Here is a 17745-nt window from a genome sequence, read left to right on the forward strand (position 1 = left end):
ACTGTTTACACACCAACTGTTGAGTCTGGGGGGGTGATAACCACATGTTTTTGACTTGTTGAGATGTAAAAAAAAAAAAAAAATCTTCAAAATCCCAATCTTTTAATATCAGAAAAACAGGATTAAAAACCAGATATGTCAGCATTGCTACCAGGCTTTGTAGAGACATGCAGGAGTGTGGTTTTGCATCTTTAACTCAAATAAATGATCCGTGTACTTCATCCATCACTGGAAACAGATATAATTGAACAAGGGTCTCATATTACATTATGTTTAATCATTACCATCTTCATCTACAGCTTTTACCAAAATGTAGCAGGTGAATACTACATAAATTATACCGAGGGTCTAAATCAACTAGGACCAAGTTCCACACGTAAGTATTTTACCAAATGAATCAATATATTGTAGTATTACTGTGTATGTTTTAAGCTTCACGGTTTCATATTGAAGTGTTTCTGTTTATAACTGTGGTGCTATAGTGGAAAACTGTGATTTATTATTCCACTTATATGACATAGATCTCAAGAAGCAAAGGTCAAACTCAACAGCACAACAAGGGGAAATATCCTGTTGTTGACATGACTCTGAACTGGAAAGGGTACGCTTTAATCTTCCCTAAACAATCATCTTTGTTGTTGTACAGTCATGAATAAAGAGAAGGCAGACGCTCTGAACTGGGAATCACATTTGTTTTATCAGAGCCTTATTTTCTTTGAATACACCAAAATGAAAATCTACTCCAAGTAAGTTTTAAAAAGGGATTTCATTGTGTCTTTAGCTTTAGGACAAAGACATCGCATTGAATTAGTTTTATAATTCATAAGGTCGGATCCTATTTCTAACCTAGTGTTAAAACCCCAGCAATTGAGGCAACAATTACAGTCTTTTATTGGAAATCTATTTTTAATTTAGTTAGTTCATTCTCACTGATAACCCATATACCTCAGCCTGAAGCAAAAATGGAATATTAGAGTATTGGCCTCCTGCTGGCTACATCATATACAGCGTAATGAATTAGCAGTTAAACAACGGCATGAATTCTTTCTGACCCTGTTTACACCAAATAGCTTCATATAGTCAGGAGAGGGAGTTATTAAAGTTTGGAAATTTTCATTATCGTTATTATTTTATTTAGACTAAAGGCTTGGGGTTAGATTTTTTTTTTTAATGACTTGCATTTTTTATTAACTTTTTCCAAACATACCACAACATCACACATCAAATAGTACCATTACAGCACTGGTAAATTACCCACACTCCCACCCACCCATAATCAGAGCGTTTTTGAGTGTTTTAAGAAATTGACTACTACTAGTTTTACTTTATTATTTTTTCTCCCATATTTTCCTGTCTTGTATGAACCACTGGGACATGAATGATATACAGTAGTGTATGGATACTACTACAGAAGCCAGTCATGGACTATAAGTGGGTGGTATACGGTCTGAATGGGTAGATTCATGTTTGATTTTGTGTTCCATAGTCTGACAGTGCTGACATCTTTCCACATGTAACGGTGTCATTTGTCGTAATGGAACAAAAATATTTCTATTCCTCTCATACTGACAAACATCTGTATAGTTTTGTCGCTCCACAAAAGTATCTCCATGAGGAATAATGCAGAGTTACTGCAGTGAGCCAGTCTGAACATGTTTATTGTCTGCCTTAATTCTCTACTTTTAACTGGTGGGTCTGATCAAGTGGTAACACGTGGGCACATTTGGTGTTCAATAGTCTCTGTCATGCAAGCAGAGTAACTTATATGCATGTATTATAAATATCTGAGTAGGTATTTATAAGCACTTTAACATTATATATTACAAAGTTTGGGGAGATAAAATATTTAGGTGAAAAATATCAAATTACTGCTCGGTAACACGTGAACTCTAAACGGACTTCAATTTTTTTAGGCTTTACACAAACATTCAAAACATGCGATTCTCGACAAAAAATGATATAAAGTAGGACAAAACCTTTTAGATATTATGTTCAACTATGCTGAAAATACATTCTGAAGTAAAATATTGAAAAGTCTCTGTTTTATTGATATAAGAATGTGGTAACACGTGGACAGGCTGCCATAGTAACACACGGATGACTCTTTACCATTGTACGCATCACCCAGAATGTATTAAAAGATCATTACTTTCTGAAAGTTTCACTCAAATATCTGAATTATAAGTAACTTGAAAATTAAAAATTGGTATTTTAGTGGTAACATGTGTAGGGTCTTTTAAGCAACTCACAAATGTTTAAACTCATAAATAATATTCACAAAATAATGAAAATCTAATGCTTGAAACTTAACAATCATCTATATAATCAACAGATTGAATAAATTACCACATTTTTTAGATATAATTTTTAGCGTCAAACTCGAGCTATGGCTATGGTGTAAATAGTACAATCGATAAAGTTGGTTGTAACTTTTTTTCTACAAGTGGTATTTTAAAAAGGATAACAGTTCCTTCAGAGATCTTTAGCTAAAAAATGAGCCCACTTGATAAATGATCTGTGCAAATTCACTACATTATGGTGATGTTCACTTTCACTTGATCGGACCCTGGTGCCAAAAAACAAGACCATATCATCTCCAATTTTAGTATCAATTCACTGGCTCCTGGTTCATTTCCGAATTGATTTTAAAATTCTTTTAATGGTTTTTAAATGCCTCAGTGTCCTTGCCGCAGTATCTGTCTGACCTGCTCCAGTCGTACACTCCTTCACACTCTCTAAAATCAGCAGATCAGTCACTGTTAGTCGTCCCTAAGACAAAGAGGAAACTGAAGGTGACAGGGCTTTTTCAGTCACCGCCTCCAAACTGTGGAATGAACAACCTTTGCACATCAGGCAGAACGACTCCATTTACGTTTTTAACCTCCTAAGACCCAGGAAATGTCAGCAAAGTACAAGCTTTCTTTGTCTTTTATTAAGTAAGTGCCTATATTGGAAACATCATGATGCAACAGTTTTTTCAGATGCAGTTTTTAAATTTTTATGGAATGTCCTTTGTGGTGGACAGTTTTCTTTTCTTTTTTTGTATAAAGTTGTGAAACTGTTGTCCGCAAATGTGGACAGAAAACCCACAGCTGGGTCTTATGAGGTTACATCTTCTCACATTTTTTCTCTTTGGCTTTTAACTCAGTGTGAGAGGCTGGCTTTTACTGTTTTAATGTATAATAACTTGTATTGTTTTTATTAATTCTTTTATGTGTTTTATTTCTTTTTATGTCTGTGTGCAGCACTTTGGCCAACTGTGTTGTTTTTAAAGTGCTTTATAAATAAAGATGAGAATAATTTCTTCTTAGACAAAAAAAAGATCCATAAACTCCTGCTGGTTAGAGTGGACTAACCTAACACTTTCACTCCTAACGGAATCTAAAGAATCACTATAACCAGATCTCTATATTTTCTCTAATGTCAATACTACTATAAATCCATGATGGAATGCACTATTGTAACTGTGTTTAATAATTCTTTCTCCATTTACATGTTTTGCTGCTGTATACTTTTAACAGAATGAAACCCTTCCTCTACACTTTTGGGATTTTAGATGTGCTTTTGAGTTACTACTCAATGTTTAACCCACTATGCAGATAACACTGATGTGTATTACCAGTCAGACTAAAAATGCAGAGATTTGTGGTTCATACCCGAGCTCTTTCAATGTCCTGTAAAAAGGTTTACATGAGATTAGTGGTTGATTCTCACCAGCATGGGCTGAACAGGGGTCATCAGCGAGGCTTCTATAGTCAGGAGCTTCCTGGGTCCTGAACCGTTAGATGCCTCCTGCTGATTCCTCAACACCCGTTCAATGACATCACCCAGATTTCGTGAGGCTTTAAATGCGTCGTAAGCGTTTGGGTCCACAGCATCCAACCTGCAGAGAGGACCATTATTACAGATTAAAAGTAGTGACAGAATGTAGCGTCTGCTAATTTCTGAACAGGTCCACCAGACTTACACATGTTTTGCTCCAGCGTTCATCTTTAGGTCATGCTTTATAAGTCGAATGATGCATTTCAGGTCATTACTGGTGCATCTGTGAGGAGGAGAGAATTCACTGTGAAACAATTGTCAGAATATGTCATATGTCGAATATGTGTTTTTGGAAATGGCTACAAGCAGGAAAAGTCTAAAACAGACCAAGAGTTCTCATTTTCTAGATAACTATCAACTTCAACGCCAGCTTCCAATATTCATGACACACAAAGCGACAAATCGCCTATTCTCTTGAGCACAAAATAATAATTGTCTAGATGTACACCTTGCAAGATGCAATTTGGAACAAATAAACACAGTCATGCTCATGGAAAAAGGGAAGAATTTCTAATACTGAAGTCTGACGTGTGTGTTAGACACGCCTAAGGCAGAAAATCTGAGGAAAGAGAAGAACTGCACAAAACAAACAACAAAAATTACCAACACCAAAAAAGACAGTGTGAAAAAACATTTTGATAATGTGAAAAGATCTGTAGAATTCCGCATCTCTAGCATTTACACAGCTGAACAATAAACAGTGTGAAATCCAACAGTCACCCACATGTTCTGTATTAAAATGAAGGCAGTTTTTCCATCTCAAATTCCGCTGCACTTCTGGATATTGTGTTCCTTAACTGCTTCTGATTTTTTTGTGTTTCTTTTGCATCGTTTTCCTTTTCTTTGCATTTAAGCATTTAAATATGTGCATGCATTAAAAACAGGTGTTATGATGTTCCTAACCTCAAAGGAATCCATTTGTATGTGTTAACTTCTTTTGTTTTGGAATATGCAGCACTACAAATTGTTTTTTCTTCTAGTTATGCTGCCTCAAGAGTTTCTCATTCAAATGTTCTGATGTTGCATCAAAAGTTTTGGAGCATTTGATTTATTTATTTTTTTCTCAAACCTGAGACTGCTGAACAACGAGCAGCTTACATCAAAGCTAAAATAAGAAGTGATACACATGTTTGAAATTACATTTACACTTGTGACTGCTTTTTCATTAGTAGTAGTAATTATAGTAGTAATTATACTTTTACCTGACTAAATTTAAGTTTTGCTTTGTCTTTTTGTGAAGGAGGCAGTTTAACTTGTGACAAAGTCTCACTGACTTCTATTTCATGATGTGATCTGACACTGTCTGCTGCTTCATGATGAAGATGAAAAGACACAGAAGTGAACATGTAAAATGAATCTAAATCCCAGTCTGAGTCACTTGAGGATGAAGTTGAACATATATCAACTTTCATTTATAAAACTTCAAATCATTCAACCTGTGTAACAGACTTAGAAATGTATCAGTGGTAAAAGTCAGCATCTCTTCTGATGTTGGTTTACAGGGTACAGAGAATAAATTAATATCTTGTATTTTCTAAATATGAGCAGGGAAACCTTAGCTCTGTTTTTAATCGACTTCTTTATCAACTGCATTTTAACTCAGTTAATCCTGTAATTACTTAGTCTCAGACCTGACAGAAGTTGTGCTGTGAAGGGCTACAAACTAAAGAGATCAACATTTTAATAACAAAAAGTAACTTTTATTCCTTTAAATAAGTTTCTTTTTACCTTTGAGGACATTTATCTCAAGTACTTTTCACTTTAATAACAGTATTTTTACATGTGTAAATCAGTTTAATAGTTTTAATACGTTTGCTGATAATAAAGAAACACAGGCTTTAGCTTAACCGTCTGCTCTCACCTTAAAGGGGTCGTATTTTGCTAAACCCACTTTTATTGGTCTTTGGTACATTTATTTGTGTATTTAGGGACCTTAATAGTTCAAAATGGTGCAGGTTCCAGGTGCTCTAAAGCTCTCTTCATATTCATTTTGGCAAAAATCGAGTGGATTTCTACAACCTGTTTTAATTCCTGCTTAATTTGTTAGGTCTATAACTAGTTACATCACGACATTTGCACATATAAGGTCAAGACTTCCAACGAACATTTCTCCGAGTATGACATAACTGTCAGCAGCAGCAGCTGAAGTAAAAAACGGAAAATATGTCCAAACTTTGAACCGATTACTTAAAATGTTTGGTTGTTGGTTGTATTAATTAACATAAGTGACTGAACAGGACAGAGCAGCACAGCCAACAACCTGGAGGGGGTGGGGCATGAAGTGGCTTATTTGCATTTAAAGGGCCAGCATTCAAAACGACCTTTCTAGTGTCATTACTTAGAAATAGAGTTGAAGATGGACCTGTGGAGTTGAATTAATGAAGAATTCAGGCCCAAGCATAGCATTTACAGTTTATGTAGACCACAGGGAAATGTTTTTAAATGTATAATTCCATTTTTTTTTTTAAAAAAAAAGCTAAATATCACTCCTTTAAAGGATACAGCAGTCGTACATCAGGAATCTTCTCTGTCATCGATTATATTGGTTTTATCTATGCAATCTTAATGCTTTATAAATTAAGGTTATAATAGTATTTTTGTTGTCATTTTTTGCATATCAATGCAGCTCTGTGCTCTGTGGGTGTTATGTGACACTGTCAGATGATAGTATTTCCCACAGTAATGGTTTGTGGTCACACATTGGCTCACCTCAGTCACCTCACTTAACTGTGTTGCTTTGGGTCAATAAACAAGGCCAATGCTTCATTCCTGCCACATGCTCACACTGCTTTTCAAAAGGCTGGCTACAGGAATTTCATTTTACTGCACAAATAAGCTTTACTATTTCATTGCCCAGCAGCAGTAATATGAAAATGATGATGAACAGCCTGCATTACTTTTTGGCGATGACTTCCAGCTCGTTCTGCTGGTCATCCTCCTTAGTCAGCTGGGCGAGCCGGGTCAGGGACGCATCTACTTCCTGGATAGTGAGGAGGCTCTTGGCAGATGGAGGAAATGATTTGCTGTCCTCGAAGAACATCCTCACTGTCTCAGACACATCACCCTAAAAAACACAATATCAAAAGAGTATGAGGCTTTGTTCAGACTGTAAGCAAAGCAGACCGTTTGTCATTTCAGATGATTTCTAAAAATAGATGTTTAAATGTAAATCTATTCGTGAAGCTGCTTAAACAAACTAATAACTGCCCGATAAAACGTTCATGTACAATTATTGCTTCTCAGTCAGGTCTGAATTTGGAAAGACTGTTACATTTAGTGCACCTGAGTGACAGACCAAAATACAGAGCCATCTCAGAAATCAGTACTCGTATCTTTTAGCCATTTTGGATATTTGATATTAAACCTCCCAACCTCTACTTTTTAGAGATTAATCATTATTACCCCGCCTACCAAAGGGGAGGCAAGGGGAACTATTTTTTGATTTGGTTTGTTTGTTTGTGAACACTCTAGCAGCAAAACTATTGGTTGAATTCATACCAAATTGGGTTTATAGATTCCCAGTGATCCAGAATAGATGTGGTTACATTTTGGGATTAGTAGGACAAAGTTTAATTTTTTTATGAATTTTTTAAATCTTTTCTTCTCCCATTTACTTATAATGGGCGAAATTTCAAATGTCTATAAATACATCAGTTTTGTATCATTCATTCATTCATTTTCTGAACCCATTTTTTCCTCACTAGGGTCAGGGGGGTCGTTGGAGCCTATCCCAGCTACTTATGGGCGAAGGCGGGGTACACCCTGGACATGTCGCCGGTTCATCACTGGGCTGACATATAGAGACAAACAATCATTCTCACATTCACACCTATAGGCAATTTAGATTAACTGATTAACCTATCAGTGCATGTCTTTGGATGGTGGGAGGAAGCCAGAGTACCCAGAGAGAACCCACACAGGGAGAACATTCAAACTCCACACAGAAAGTTCCCACCCCCCAGTTTTGTTTCAGTTTACTTCAAACTTGGCACATAAATAGAGGCAACTGATACACTGTCATCAGCACATGCATAGACATGATGACATCAGCTGGATCGATCCCAAAATAAAATACAATACGTGCGAGGGGTGGGGTTTGTTGTGCCTGTCACCACTTGTTTATTCTAAAACCATTATTTTAAAAATATAAATGGCCTTTTGTTTGTATATATTTTCCTTTTCTTCATTTTAAAACTGACTTAATTATAATGACCGTCAATAGTAGGTTGAAGACAGTTAAAATGCACAATGACTTAGTCTAAACAACTAAGACAGCAGCCAAAAGGAGTCAGAAGAAATCTGATTGTGCTGAGAACAATTATATTAAATATTAAATCACGGATAAGCCAAGGGAAATAGGCTTTGAGTCGCATAGCAATGAAGACATGCAAATTAGGTCACTAGACATAGAAGACTTCATTCTGATTATTGGTAGATCTTCTGGTTTTTTCCATAGGATTCAGTTGGACTTAAACTCTTAATGTTGGACTTTAATTTATTCTGAATTTTAACTTTATTTGAGTCAGTCCTGTCCATAAACACCACCTGATTTTAGACGTTTATTCATACTTTTTTGTGTTTTTGTACAAGTGCGGCATTCATCAAAGACTTTTTTCCTTTTTATGTGATTTCTGATGTATAAGTGAAGTATGACTGAATGAGACAGGTTTTAATTATAAAACCAGACAGAATTTAAAGACATATGATATGATGTTAATATGCAAGAACATGTGGATCCACACACCTGCTCCAAATCGCGCACCATATCATCTTGGTTGCATCTGAATATACGGCTGAAGAGTTTGACGATCTGTTTGTCATTCAGGTTGTAGACACTTTTCACCACACCCGGCAGAAGGAGTTTCACTGTCAGAAACAGATCTCCACGGAACTTATCTAGGATGGAAGAGAAGCACTGTTGAAATGTGAAATCTACTTCACCCAATAACAGACACGTAACTGATGGATACTCACCTCCACCTGAGCCTTTCTTTAGGAACTTCTCTATAATCTGTGTCTTGACGTTGTAGCTGGCGTTCTCTGCCACCATGGCGCACAGCTTACGGAACTCCCTGAACAGGCAGTCTTTGTGGTTGAGGTCGCAGAGCTGGGTGGACAGGGCACTGCCTTGGCTGGCTTTGGAAGGAGGTGTGGATGGTCCGGGGCTGCTGGAGGAGCTGCCGGCTTTAGCGGCTGACATGGTGAGGTGGAACAGTACAAATCATGAGTCTGATTTGGCAAAGGGAGAACTCCAGCTCGGATTTATAGCAAAACAAACACATTTCATACACCTCTGACAAATACAAGCATAAAAGCCTCATTACATTACATTACAGTTTGGCAGTGGTGGATTGAAATGAATACTGTGCGGTGCTTTAATAGTATTTAAATAGCCTTTACATAAGGATGGGTAATCTGTGCAACTTTCTTCTACTCCACTACATCTCGCATAGAAGAACCATACTTTTTACTGCACTTTTTTCACATGTATACTAACTTGCTACTTTTTACATAAAGAAATATGCCATACAGTAATGTCTGGCACCATGCAATACTATACATAGATATGAAAAGAGACAGGAAATATGCTCTTATTAGATGTTATCATAGCACCAACATCTAACAAGAAGTGAATCAGTATGACCTCTCAGTGTGTGACACTGACATAAGCAACTAAATTTGACAGCTTTGAGTTTGTAAATAAATTTCTGCAAATTATTCATCATATATCCAAAAAATGAATGATTAATTCACGATGTCATGTCACACTCAGATGTTTCTATCTGTACATCAGCCTTCATTTATGTTCTGCCAAATCTCATAATCATCTTATAAGTGAAGAATTTGTCAGCTGTGAAGCTTGTCAGTATGTAGTCGTCCCCTGCTAAGATGGAGGCAAGATTTTCCATCTATGGTACCAAGTTTTTCAGTTATCTACCCCATAGAGAGCAAAGTATTTAAACATGGCTCACCACTGATGAACTACAACATTTAAACCACCTTATAAGAAGAGTATAATAATAATAAGTACATCTATCTATCTATCTATCTATAATAATATAACAATACTGAATGAGCCTTTCTGTATTCTTTTCTGACGACAACTTTAGTTTTTCTCTTTATCCAATCTTTTTCATTTAAAATCCATGAAGCCCATCTTCAAAACCTGTAACCTGTACTGGTTTTATACCAGCAGAGGGCACCCCACTATGCATCTGTATTACCAGTCGTATCACACAGGACTCCAGCACTGGAGGTTGCATACAGTATTTGGGTGTTTTGCAATGTATTTAGTTTAGTTCTTTCATTATGTACAAAAATTGTCTTTTTCTTCGTCATGTATACAGTAGTTTTCATTTCCAGAGTTTAACTGGATTACTGATGTATTTTCTTCTACACACTACCTGGAGATATAAAAAGTTAATTATTGTCAGTTATGTAGGGGTCACGTGTAAACTGACTGAAAAGTCCACACTGGACTATGTAGCAATGCAGACGCAGGCATTGTTACATAGTAGGCGCTGAATGCCACCCAAGTGGCATTCAGCGCCTATAAAAGTATATCCTTTAAAACAGTCACTAATAAAACAAGAGAGACTTTTCTAGTATTGGATTCATTCACATAAGAATAATGACTCAGAAGAGGCATATACTTTCACATCCTACTTACTATCATAAATGCAACAAGTCTAATTTCCAGTGGCATTAAAAACAAATAAAATCAGACATAAAATTACCAGTGAATCCTGAGAACTTTCGTGGAGCATTGACAGAAGGGTCAGCAGGAGGAGCCATGAGCTGGCCTGTGGTGTTTAACTTGGCCTGAACCTTCTTCTTTGGACTGGCGTTGACTTTGGCCATCAGGTCTACAATAGAAAGAAAGGAAAATGGTATAACATGTCAGAATATTTAGGTGTCAGACTGTGCAGCCTCCCTTTCCCCTGGTTTAAATGTTCATTATTAAAATAAATTTACATTCCAAAAACTCAAAAGAATTGGATCAAAACTACTTCTAAAAATGATTGAATGAACAAAATATTTTTTTTGTTATTTTTGGTTTAGTTTTTAGTTTGGGTGAATATCTCCTAATGGGCCTTGCATATTGAAGTCACATCATATATGCCATGTTTAATTATTAACACAAGGCAAACAGAAATATAGTGGGTCTTATTAATTGGGTTTATTTACATAATTAAATCAATTGGAATTATCCTACAGTGGATAACAGACAAGGATTCAACAACTATTTGCTACCTCAAATTTCAAAAACATTAGGCTAGTAGTTGGGTTTCCATTACCCTCAGAAAGGCACAAAATGTAAATTATGCAACAGAAAACTGGTAATGGAAACACAGAAATGTGGCAAAACCTGTCAAAGATCACAAAAAAGTTTTTACGCTCTCATGAGGTGGTTTTTGAGACATAGAAGTATTGCGTAGAAGTGTAATGGAAACACATTTTGTGCATTTTCATTAGTCACAGGGATGACAAGTCCAGTGCCACGAGAGGTTCAATAAGATAACAGTTCATTAAATGTTGCCTGGGTCATTTGCAAATTCTGGATCCAAAGCTCGTTGGTGAATTCTGTACAATTCTCTCCCAGAAATCCATTATATTCTGTAAATATTTGCCTTAGGACAAAGTGAAACTGTGACCCCCCCCCCGCGACAACTACAACATATCGCAAGACAGGTAGACATGGCTTTACTAGAATCACGCATCTGAAGCCAAACATTCTTCAATGGAAACAGCTACAAGTGTTATACTTTGTTGAAACTGTAGAAATATCGCTTTTATTTTGCGGAAAACTGTAATGGAAACCCAGCTACTGATATAAACAGCATATGGTACGAAGGAGGGAATCAACTGACATTCTCTTGTACAGCACTGAGAAGATATTTACAGAATCAGTTATAACCTACTGGCTCCATCAACTTGTTTGATTCAGACATGGAGAACTTTTAAATAGGAAGATGTTACTGCAGGGAGAATAAAACCTCAGTTTGTCAGTTTTTGACACATAAGTCCTAGGTATTCTTCCAGTCGTGTCATAATTACAGCTTTTCAATCCTCCCAAGGGATTCTCAGGTGGTGTGAATTTCAATTAAATGGAGCCACAGGACAGCTTCTAAATGTATGAAAATTATTTGCTTTTTGTTCATGTAAGACAGGGGTCACCAACCCTGGTCCTCCAGATCTACTATCCTGCATGTTTTAGATGTTTCCCTCTTCCAACACACCTGACGGTCGTTTTCAGGCTTCTGCAGAGCTTGAGGATATGCTTATCATTTGAATCAGGTGTGTTGGAAGAGGGATCCATCTAAAACATATAGGATAGTAGATTTCGAGGACCAGGGTTGATGACCCCTGATGTAAGACCTTTAATAGATCAAGATATCACAAGTTTTTTGAGCCAGATGTTGCAGTTGCCCATGACATACTACAGGGGTCATTCACAGAACCAATAAAGGTTGTACAGTTGATGAAAATCTGTTTTTGGAAAATGTACAGATTTAGTCCTTTTACCTGCACCCAACCTTTGGTTAACAGAGGATCACAGTTTACCGTTTGCTGAAGATAATCTTATTTGAGGATCTGTTGACTGAATATCTGTTATTTTTTCTTCACCTTGTTATGTTACTGAAAACTCCAATGTAGTTATGAAGTATGTGGTATATTATATCACATATATATTCGTATTTAATGTTTAGAGCAGCTAATCAGCTTAATTACAGCCTTCTGTGGAGCAATGGCTGCTCTATATTTAGTGAATGTTGTTCTTCAGTGACATTAAAAAACATTCTATGCAATTTTTGCAACTCGCACTGTTAAGAAAAAAAACTGTTAATAAATGTCAGTAAATAGTGTTTTTCTCACATTTCATTCAGTGAATTAATAAATGAATGATTGACTGCAGTGTTCTGTGTATCACAACCTTGGGTCAGTTTGACTTGGCAAATATGTGACCACTGATGATACTATTGAGCTTTTATATGTATCCTCTCAAACCTGCCTAGATTTCACTATCAAATATCCATGTGTCCAAAATAATAAAAATATGTGCTTTCATGTTCTTAAGTAATACCTTAACAGACATGGCTCTTTCCCTGTCATAAATCAGAGTGAAATACTGCTTTATGGTACTATACAAAAAAATAAAAACATGTAGACTGTGTACGTATGTGTTGCACCTGAAACATGTTTATTGATGAGCTCCTTGTCCTCATCCTGCAGCTCCTCCCAGCCCTCCAGATCTGTGATGTCCTCGATCTTCTTTGTGGTGGCCCTGGCCCGCTCCAGCTTCTCAAAAATACACTTCACATGATACCACTCCTTCATCTCCCCTGCAGACTCACTGAAAGGGTTTGGCACAATCTTCCCTATGCGCACTATACCTTTCTGGATTTTGTCCTTGCATTTCTTACATCCTGCAGTTCCGCGTTTGGCGTATTCCACAAGGAACCTCTGTTCTGCCATGTCTGGCTCGGTGGAGAAACGCTGACGAGGGGGAAGCTGAGGGAAATTGTTTTTAAGACGACTGTGTTTATGTGACAATGAGACGAATTGACGAGTGTCCTGGGAAGAATTAAAGGCACGGACAGATGGGAGATGATGTTCAAAGCATGAGGGGACTGAAAAGGCTCTGTGCAAGTTCCACAGACAAAGGCGCCTCACAAGTGGTCCACGAGGGTGTAGGCTGACACACACAGTCTTGTGAGCTAATAAAATGAGTTGTCTCTGCATCCAGTTCCAACAGTGGATAAGCTGCAATCTAGACAATGCAAAGCAAAGAGACAAAGCAGAAATATAAATTATAATGTACAATTTGAGTAAGGGCAAGATTGATTGTGCATTTCACTGTGCATTCTCAAGTAGTTTCAGGTAAACAGAATATGCTTTAAATATTACAGGCTGCAATCAGCTCTATAAACATACCTTGAAAGGGATTTACTAATCTGGACAAAGCAGAAATTATAAATTAATAAATGTTAGTGAAATTTGGTGCTTAACTGTATTTTTCACAAACCATTTCTGAGCATTTGATCACGATTAAGTTAAAAATTTAAGTGAAATAGGACAAGAATAAGTATATAAAGGAGTAAGAGAACGGTTTAAGTGGCACTTTGTGATAAGGACTTTCCCCAAAATTATCTAAAGCCACTTATTTTGTGAATTAAACATTCAAGATGTTTTAGGAAATCCAGCACAGTTTTACTTTACTTCACCTGAAAATGCACACCACTTGCTGGTTCTATTTTAACATCTGCTGCCTTTGTATTGCAGGATGACAAATGCATGACTCATGCAAAGGTTTTCAAAAGGAGTTCATCGACTACTTTTAATATGCACACCACACATGCCCTCAATAAACAAGAACGTAAATATTAAATTACTGCACATCCATGTATCTTATAACATCATGAATAGTATAGATACTTAGGGTCCACCAATATGTTTTTGCAGGTCCAAAAACAACCATTAGTGAGCAAAGTAAAACATTTGGACCCCATATATGTTACATTTTCAGTAAAAATGAACTTCATGGAGTCAAATTTTAGATACCAATAATTGTAAAATTGTAAATATTGGGTACTGATAACTGGCCATGACTATTAACAAATACAGTGCAATAAATGGTGATACATGTAATACACAACAAAGCAATGGAATGTAACCATGCACTTTTACTCAAGTACTGTTATTCATTTGAGTGTTTCCATTGTACATTATATTTCTACTCCATTACATGTGAGGCAAATACTGTACTTGACTGTTCAGTACACCACACTACCTGACCTCTTCAGTTATATTTTGGATTATTTCGTTAACTCCCTCTCGAGTGACAACCCATTATCTCCAAAGGTGTTGACTTTAAATGTGCATAATGAAGTATTTCTTTGTAGACTGAGGATGAAATTCTCCACCTTCTTAAGTTTCATAGATGCTAAAACGCTCTTGGATAAACTGGAAAATGCATTGTCACAAAGTTGAAAACAGGACAGTGTTTCTGAGATCATGATCCAGGTTTCCCACAGGACATATGATGCGCTTATAATTGAATATGATGGACTGGTGTTAAATAACATCAACAGATCCAAACAACCATCCGCAGCAGTAGAATGCAACACACTGATGCAGGAGCAACATGAATGAGCAGTATGACAGGAAAACACTGACATGAAACATTTTACAAGTACCAGTAAAATATAACTTACTTCTTGCTTTTGCATTCTGACTGGTCAGTATTTTACTTTATAAAGATTTGCAAGAATAACTATACCTCATTTTACAGTATTTTCACAAGGTGGTATTTGTGTTTTTACATAAGTATTAACTTAAAATTTGCACATTAGGAAACCAAACGGTTAACTCTTACAACTGTTTTGTGTCAATTAACTGAATCCCTATGACAAATGAGATGATGGTTCATTGATTAAAAAAAACATATTTCTGCTGATATAACCACAATTTCTCGCGGTGAAAACACGCATTAATTTGCCTTATTACTTTAAACAAATCAACCATCTGCCCTTTTTTAAGCCAATCACAACTGTGCACAACAGAAGCTAATTAGATAAGCTAGTATATCAGACATACCCTCAAAGTGCTAATTTGACACCTGAACGCTTTAGACAGCGGTATAAATGCAGCATCCTCATTAAAGTTTCATTTCACATATTAGAGACGTTCCCTGACTTTACACAAGATTCAAGTTTGATGACACGAAGGCAGGTATTGAGCTAACTTTGCTAGCCAAACTAAAGCTAGCACCTTTAGCCATAATGCTACTTACACTGTTTCAAAAAAAGGAGCTGTATAAACGAAATGGTGTCTTAAATTGAAAATTCTAAATCAAAAGTATAATTTTTCACCAATACTTCTGCATATATTTAGATATTGTAGTTACCTCGGTTTAGATTAGTTAAAAATAACAGCCCAGTTTATATAGCTACCCATCCTCATTGTTGTTAGCCAACAGCCACGACGTCAAGTACGTTTACATTCACCACACTTCCGTTTTGGTTCTCCAAAATAAACCAGTATTACGCTAGCACTACTATCACCTCTATTCAAGATTCAAAGATTCTTTATTGTTAATTCACTTGATGCACAGAAAATACAGAGAATTGAGATACTGTTTTTCTCTCACCTTGTTAAAAGTCACTCATAAAAAAAGAAGTGTTAAGTGTATAACATTCACACAAGAAATGCAACTCAAAGAAATGACATGCACCAACTAGGACAAAATACTATTTTTTAAAAAAGGGGGGAGATAAACAGATGAAAATCAAGATGAAAACTGAATAAACAGATGTCTTGTCGTAAAGCTATTTGCACTTAAATTTCATTTAGTATCTTCTCATTCTAAATATTACAGCTTGTTTGCACCTTACAGTTTTATTTTGACACATTACAGTTGTTATCCAGCCTCTTTACCCAGATCTTTTTATACTTCTAATTTATTATGTATAGTGTATAGGGTTTGTTTTTGTGCTCTGTGTTTTACTCCTGTTTGCTCTTGTATTCTATTTTTTATTGTGTGTCTTGCTGCTGTTACTCCGATAAAGTCTATCTATCTATCTATCTATCTATCTATCTATCTATCTATCTATCTATCTATCTATCTATCTGTCTATCTATCTTGATTAAATGATTCATAGAAAAAATAATACTAATAATCAAAAATCAAAAATAATTAATTCAATTAAGTTAACACACTTGGTACAGTAATCTTTGTATCCAGTATATCCAATAAAATTATTCCAAGTGTTACCAAATGTACCATTGAAGAGGAAGATATTAATGCATAAATATTCAATTAGTCTGCATTATATATTTCAATAATGGGCCAATCTGCAATTTACTTCTGTAGCCTTATGTATATTTCAATGCAAATAGTTTTTACTTCTACCACTAATTAAACTCAATAGCACCATTTTACTTTCTTTTAAAAGACAGAGTGTCCATTTCCGGAAGCTCTGCAATTATTTGTAAAAAATAACTTTATACCCTTCCTACAGCATGGGCTGCAGTCGGTGGCCACACAATGAAGGAAAGTCCTCAGGACATACAGCAGACCGAAGCTACTGCCACCTGGTGAACCGGAGTATTTAACACACAGAACAGTGTCAGAGGTTAAAACCAATAGTATGAAGTACTATAATCTGAGATAGATAGATAGATAGATAGATAGATAGATAGATAGATAGATAGATAGATAGATAGATAGATAGATAGATAGATAGATAGATAGATAGATAGATAGATAGATAGATAGATAGATAGATAGATAGATAGATAGATAGATAGATAGATAGATAGATAGATAGATAGATGCAAGTACAAACCTGTACTATGAATAGATAGATAGATGCAAGTACAAATATGGACTATAAATATACTATAATATATAAATACTATAATAAACTACAAGTCTATTTAGTCTATCTGCTATTCATTTCCTCATTAGAGGTTACTACAGGTTATAATAACTATAATGTGGCGTTCAGCGACAACGGGAAGCATTGTCTACTGCTTGACGCTTGACCAAAGCTTAGTTGGTTTAAAACCCTTTGTTTTCATTTAAATCTATTAGTAAATGTTTTGTCGTTTTATATATAAACTGACAAATTGCTAATGCAAAATTTTACAGAAATATTAATTATTTTCTTTGTTTTTTGAGTGGGCCTTCACATAGTTAAGTTTGTAGGCAACTTTGTGGAGACAAAAAAAATAAATGTAGAAAAATATACGTTAGGAGCACAGACTGTATGTCAAGGACATGAAAGACACGCTCTTTATATCTGATGGTTGTTCCAACCTTGGGGGAATATTGTATTTTCGACGGTACTTTAATGCAGCATCAGCCTTCAACAATTTGTAAACATGCGAAAGCTAGTCCGTCGCCTACGCAGATGACGT

The 17745-nt window shown here is 35.9% G+C and overlaps 1 protein-coding gene across 2 annotated transcripts in view; it reads right to left on the reverse strand.

Moving 5' to 3' along the window:
* lig3 (ligase III, DNA, ATP-dependent) overlaps window positions 1-15825 on the reverse strand; it is a 30744-nt gene extending 14919 nt beyond the window's left edge. For both annotated transcript variants that reach the window (XM_030153650.1, XM_030153651.1), the window contains exons 1-8: window positions 15731-15825; window positions 13014-13594; window positions 10560-10688; window positions 8797-9015; window positions 8567-8718; window positions 6720-6886; window positions 3968-4045; window positions 3715-3883 (exon numbers count right to left, since the gene is read on the reverse strand). In XM_030153650.1, coding sequence (XP_030009510.1) covers window positions 3715-3883; window positions 3968-4045; window positions 6720-6886; window positions 8567-8718; window positions 8797-9015; window positions 10560-10688; window positions 13014-13566 — 1467 coding nt within the window. In that variant the 5' untranslated portion in view covers window positions 13567-13594; window positions 15731-15825. The remainder of the gene's footprint in view (window positions 1-3714; window positions 3884-3967; window positions 4046-6719; window positions 6887-8566; window positions 8719-8796; window positions 9016-10559; window positions 10689-13013; window positions 13595-15730) is intronic.
* Between the last annotated feature and the right edge of the window lie 1920 nt (window positions 15826-17745).

This window comes from Sphaeramia orbicularis, chromosome 14, assembly GCF_902148855.1.
Source record: "Sphaeramia orbicularis chromosome 14, fSphaOr1.1, whole genome shotgun sequence".
Classification (NCBI taxonomy): Eukaryota; Metazoa; Chordata; class Actinopteri; order Kurtiformes; family Apogonidae; genus Sphaeramia; species Sphaeramia orbicularis.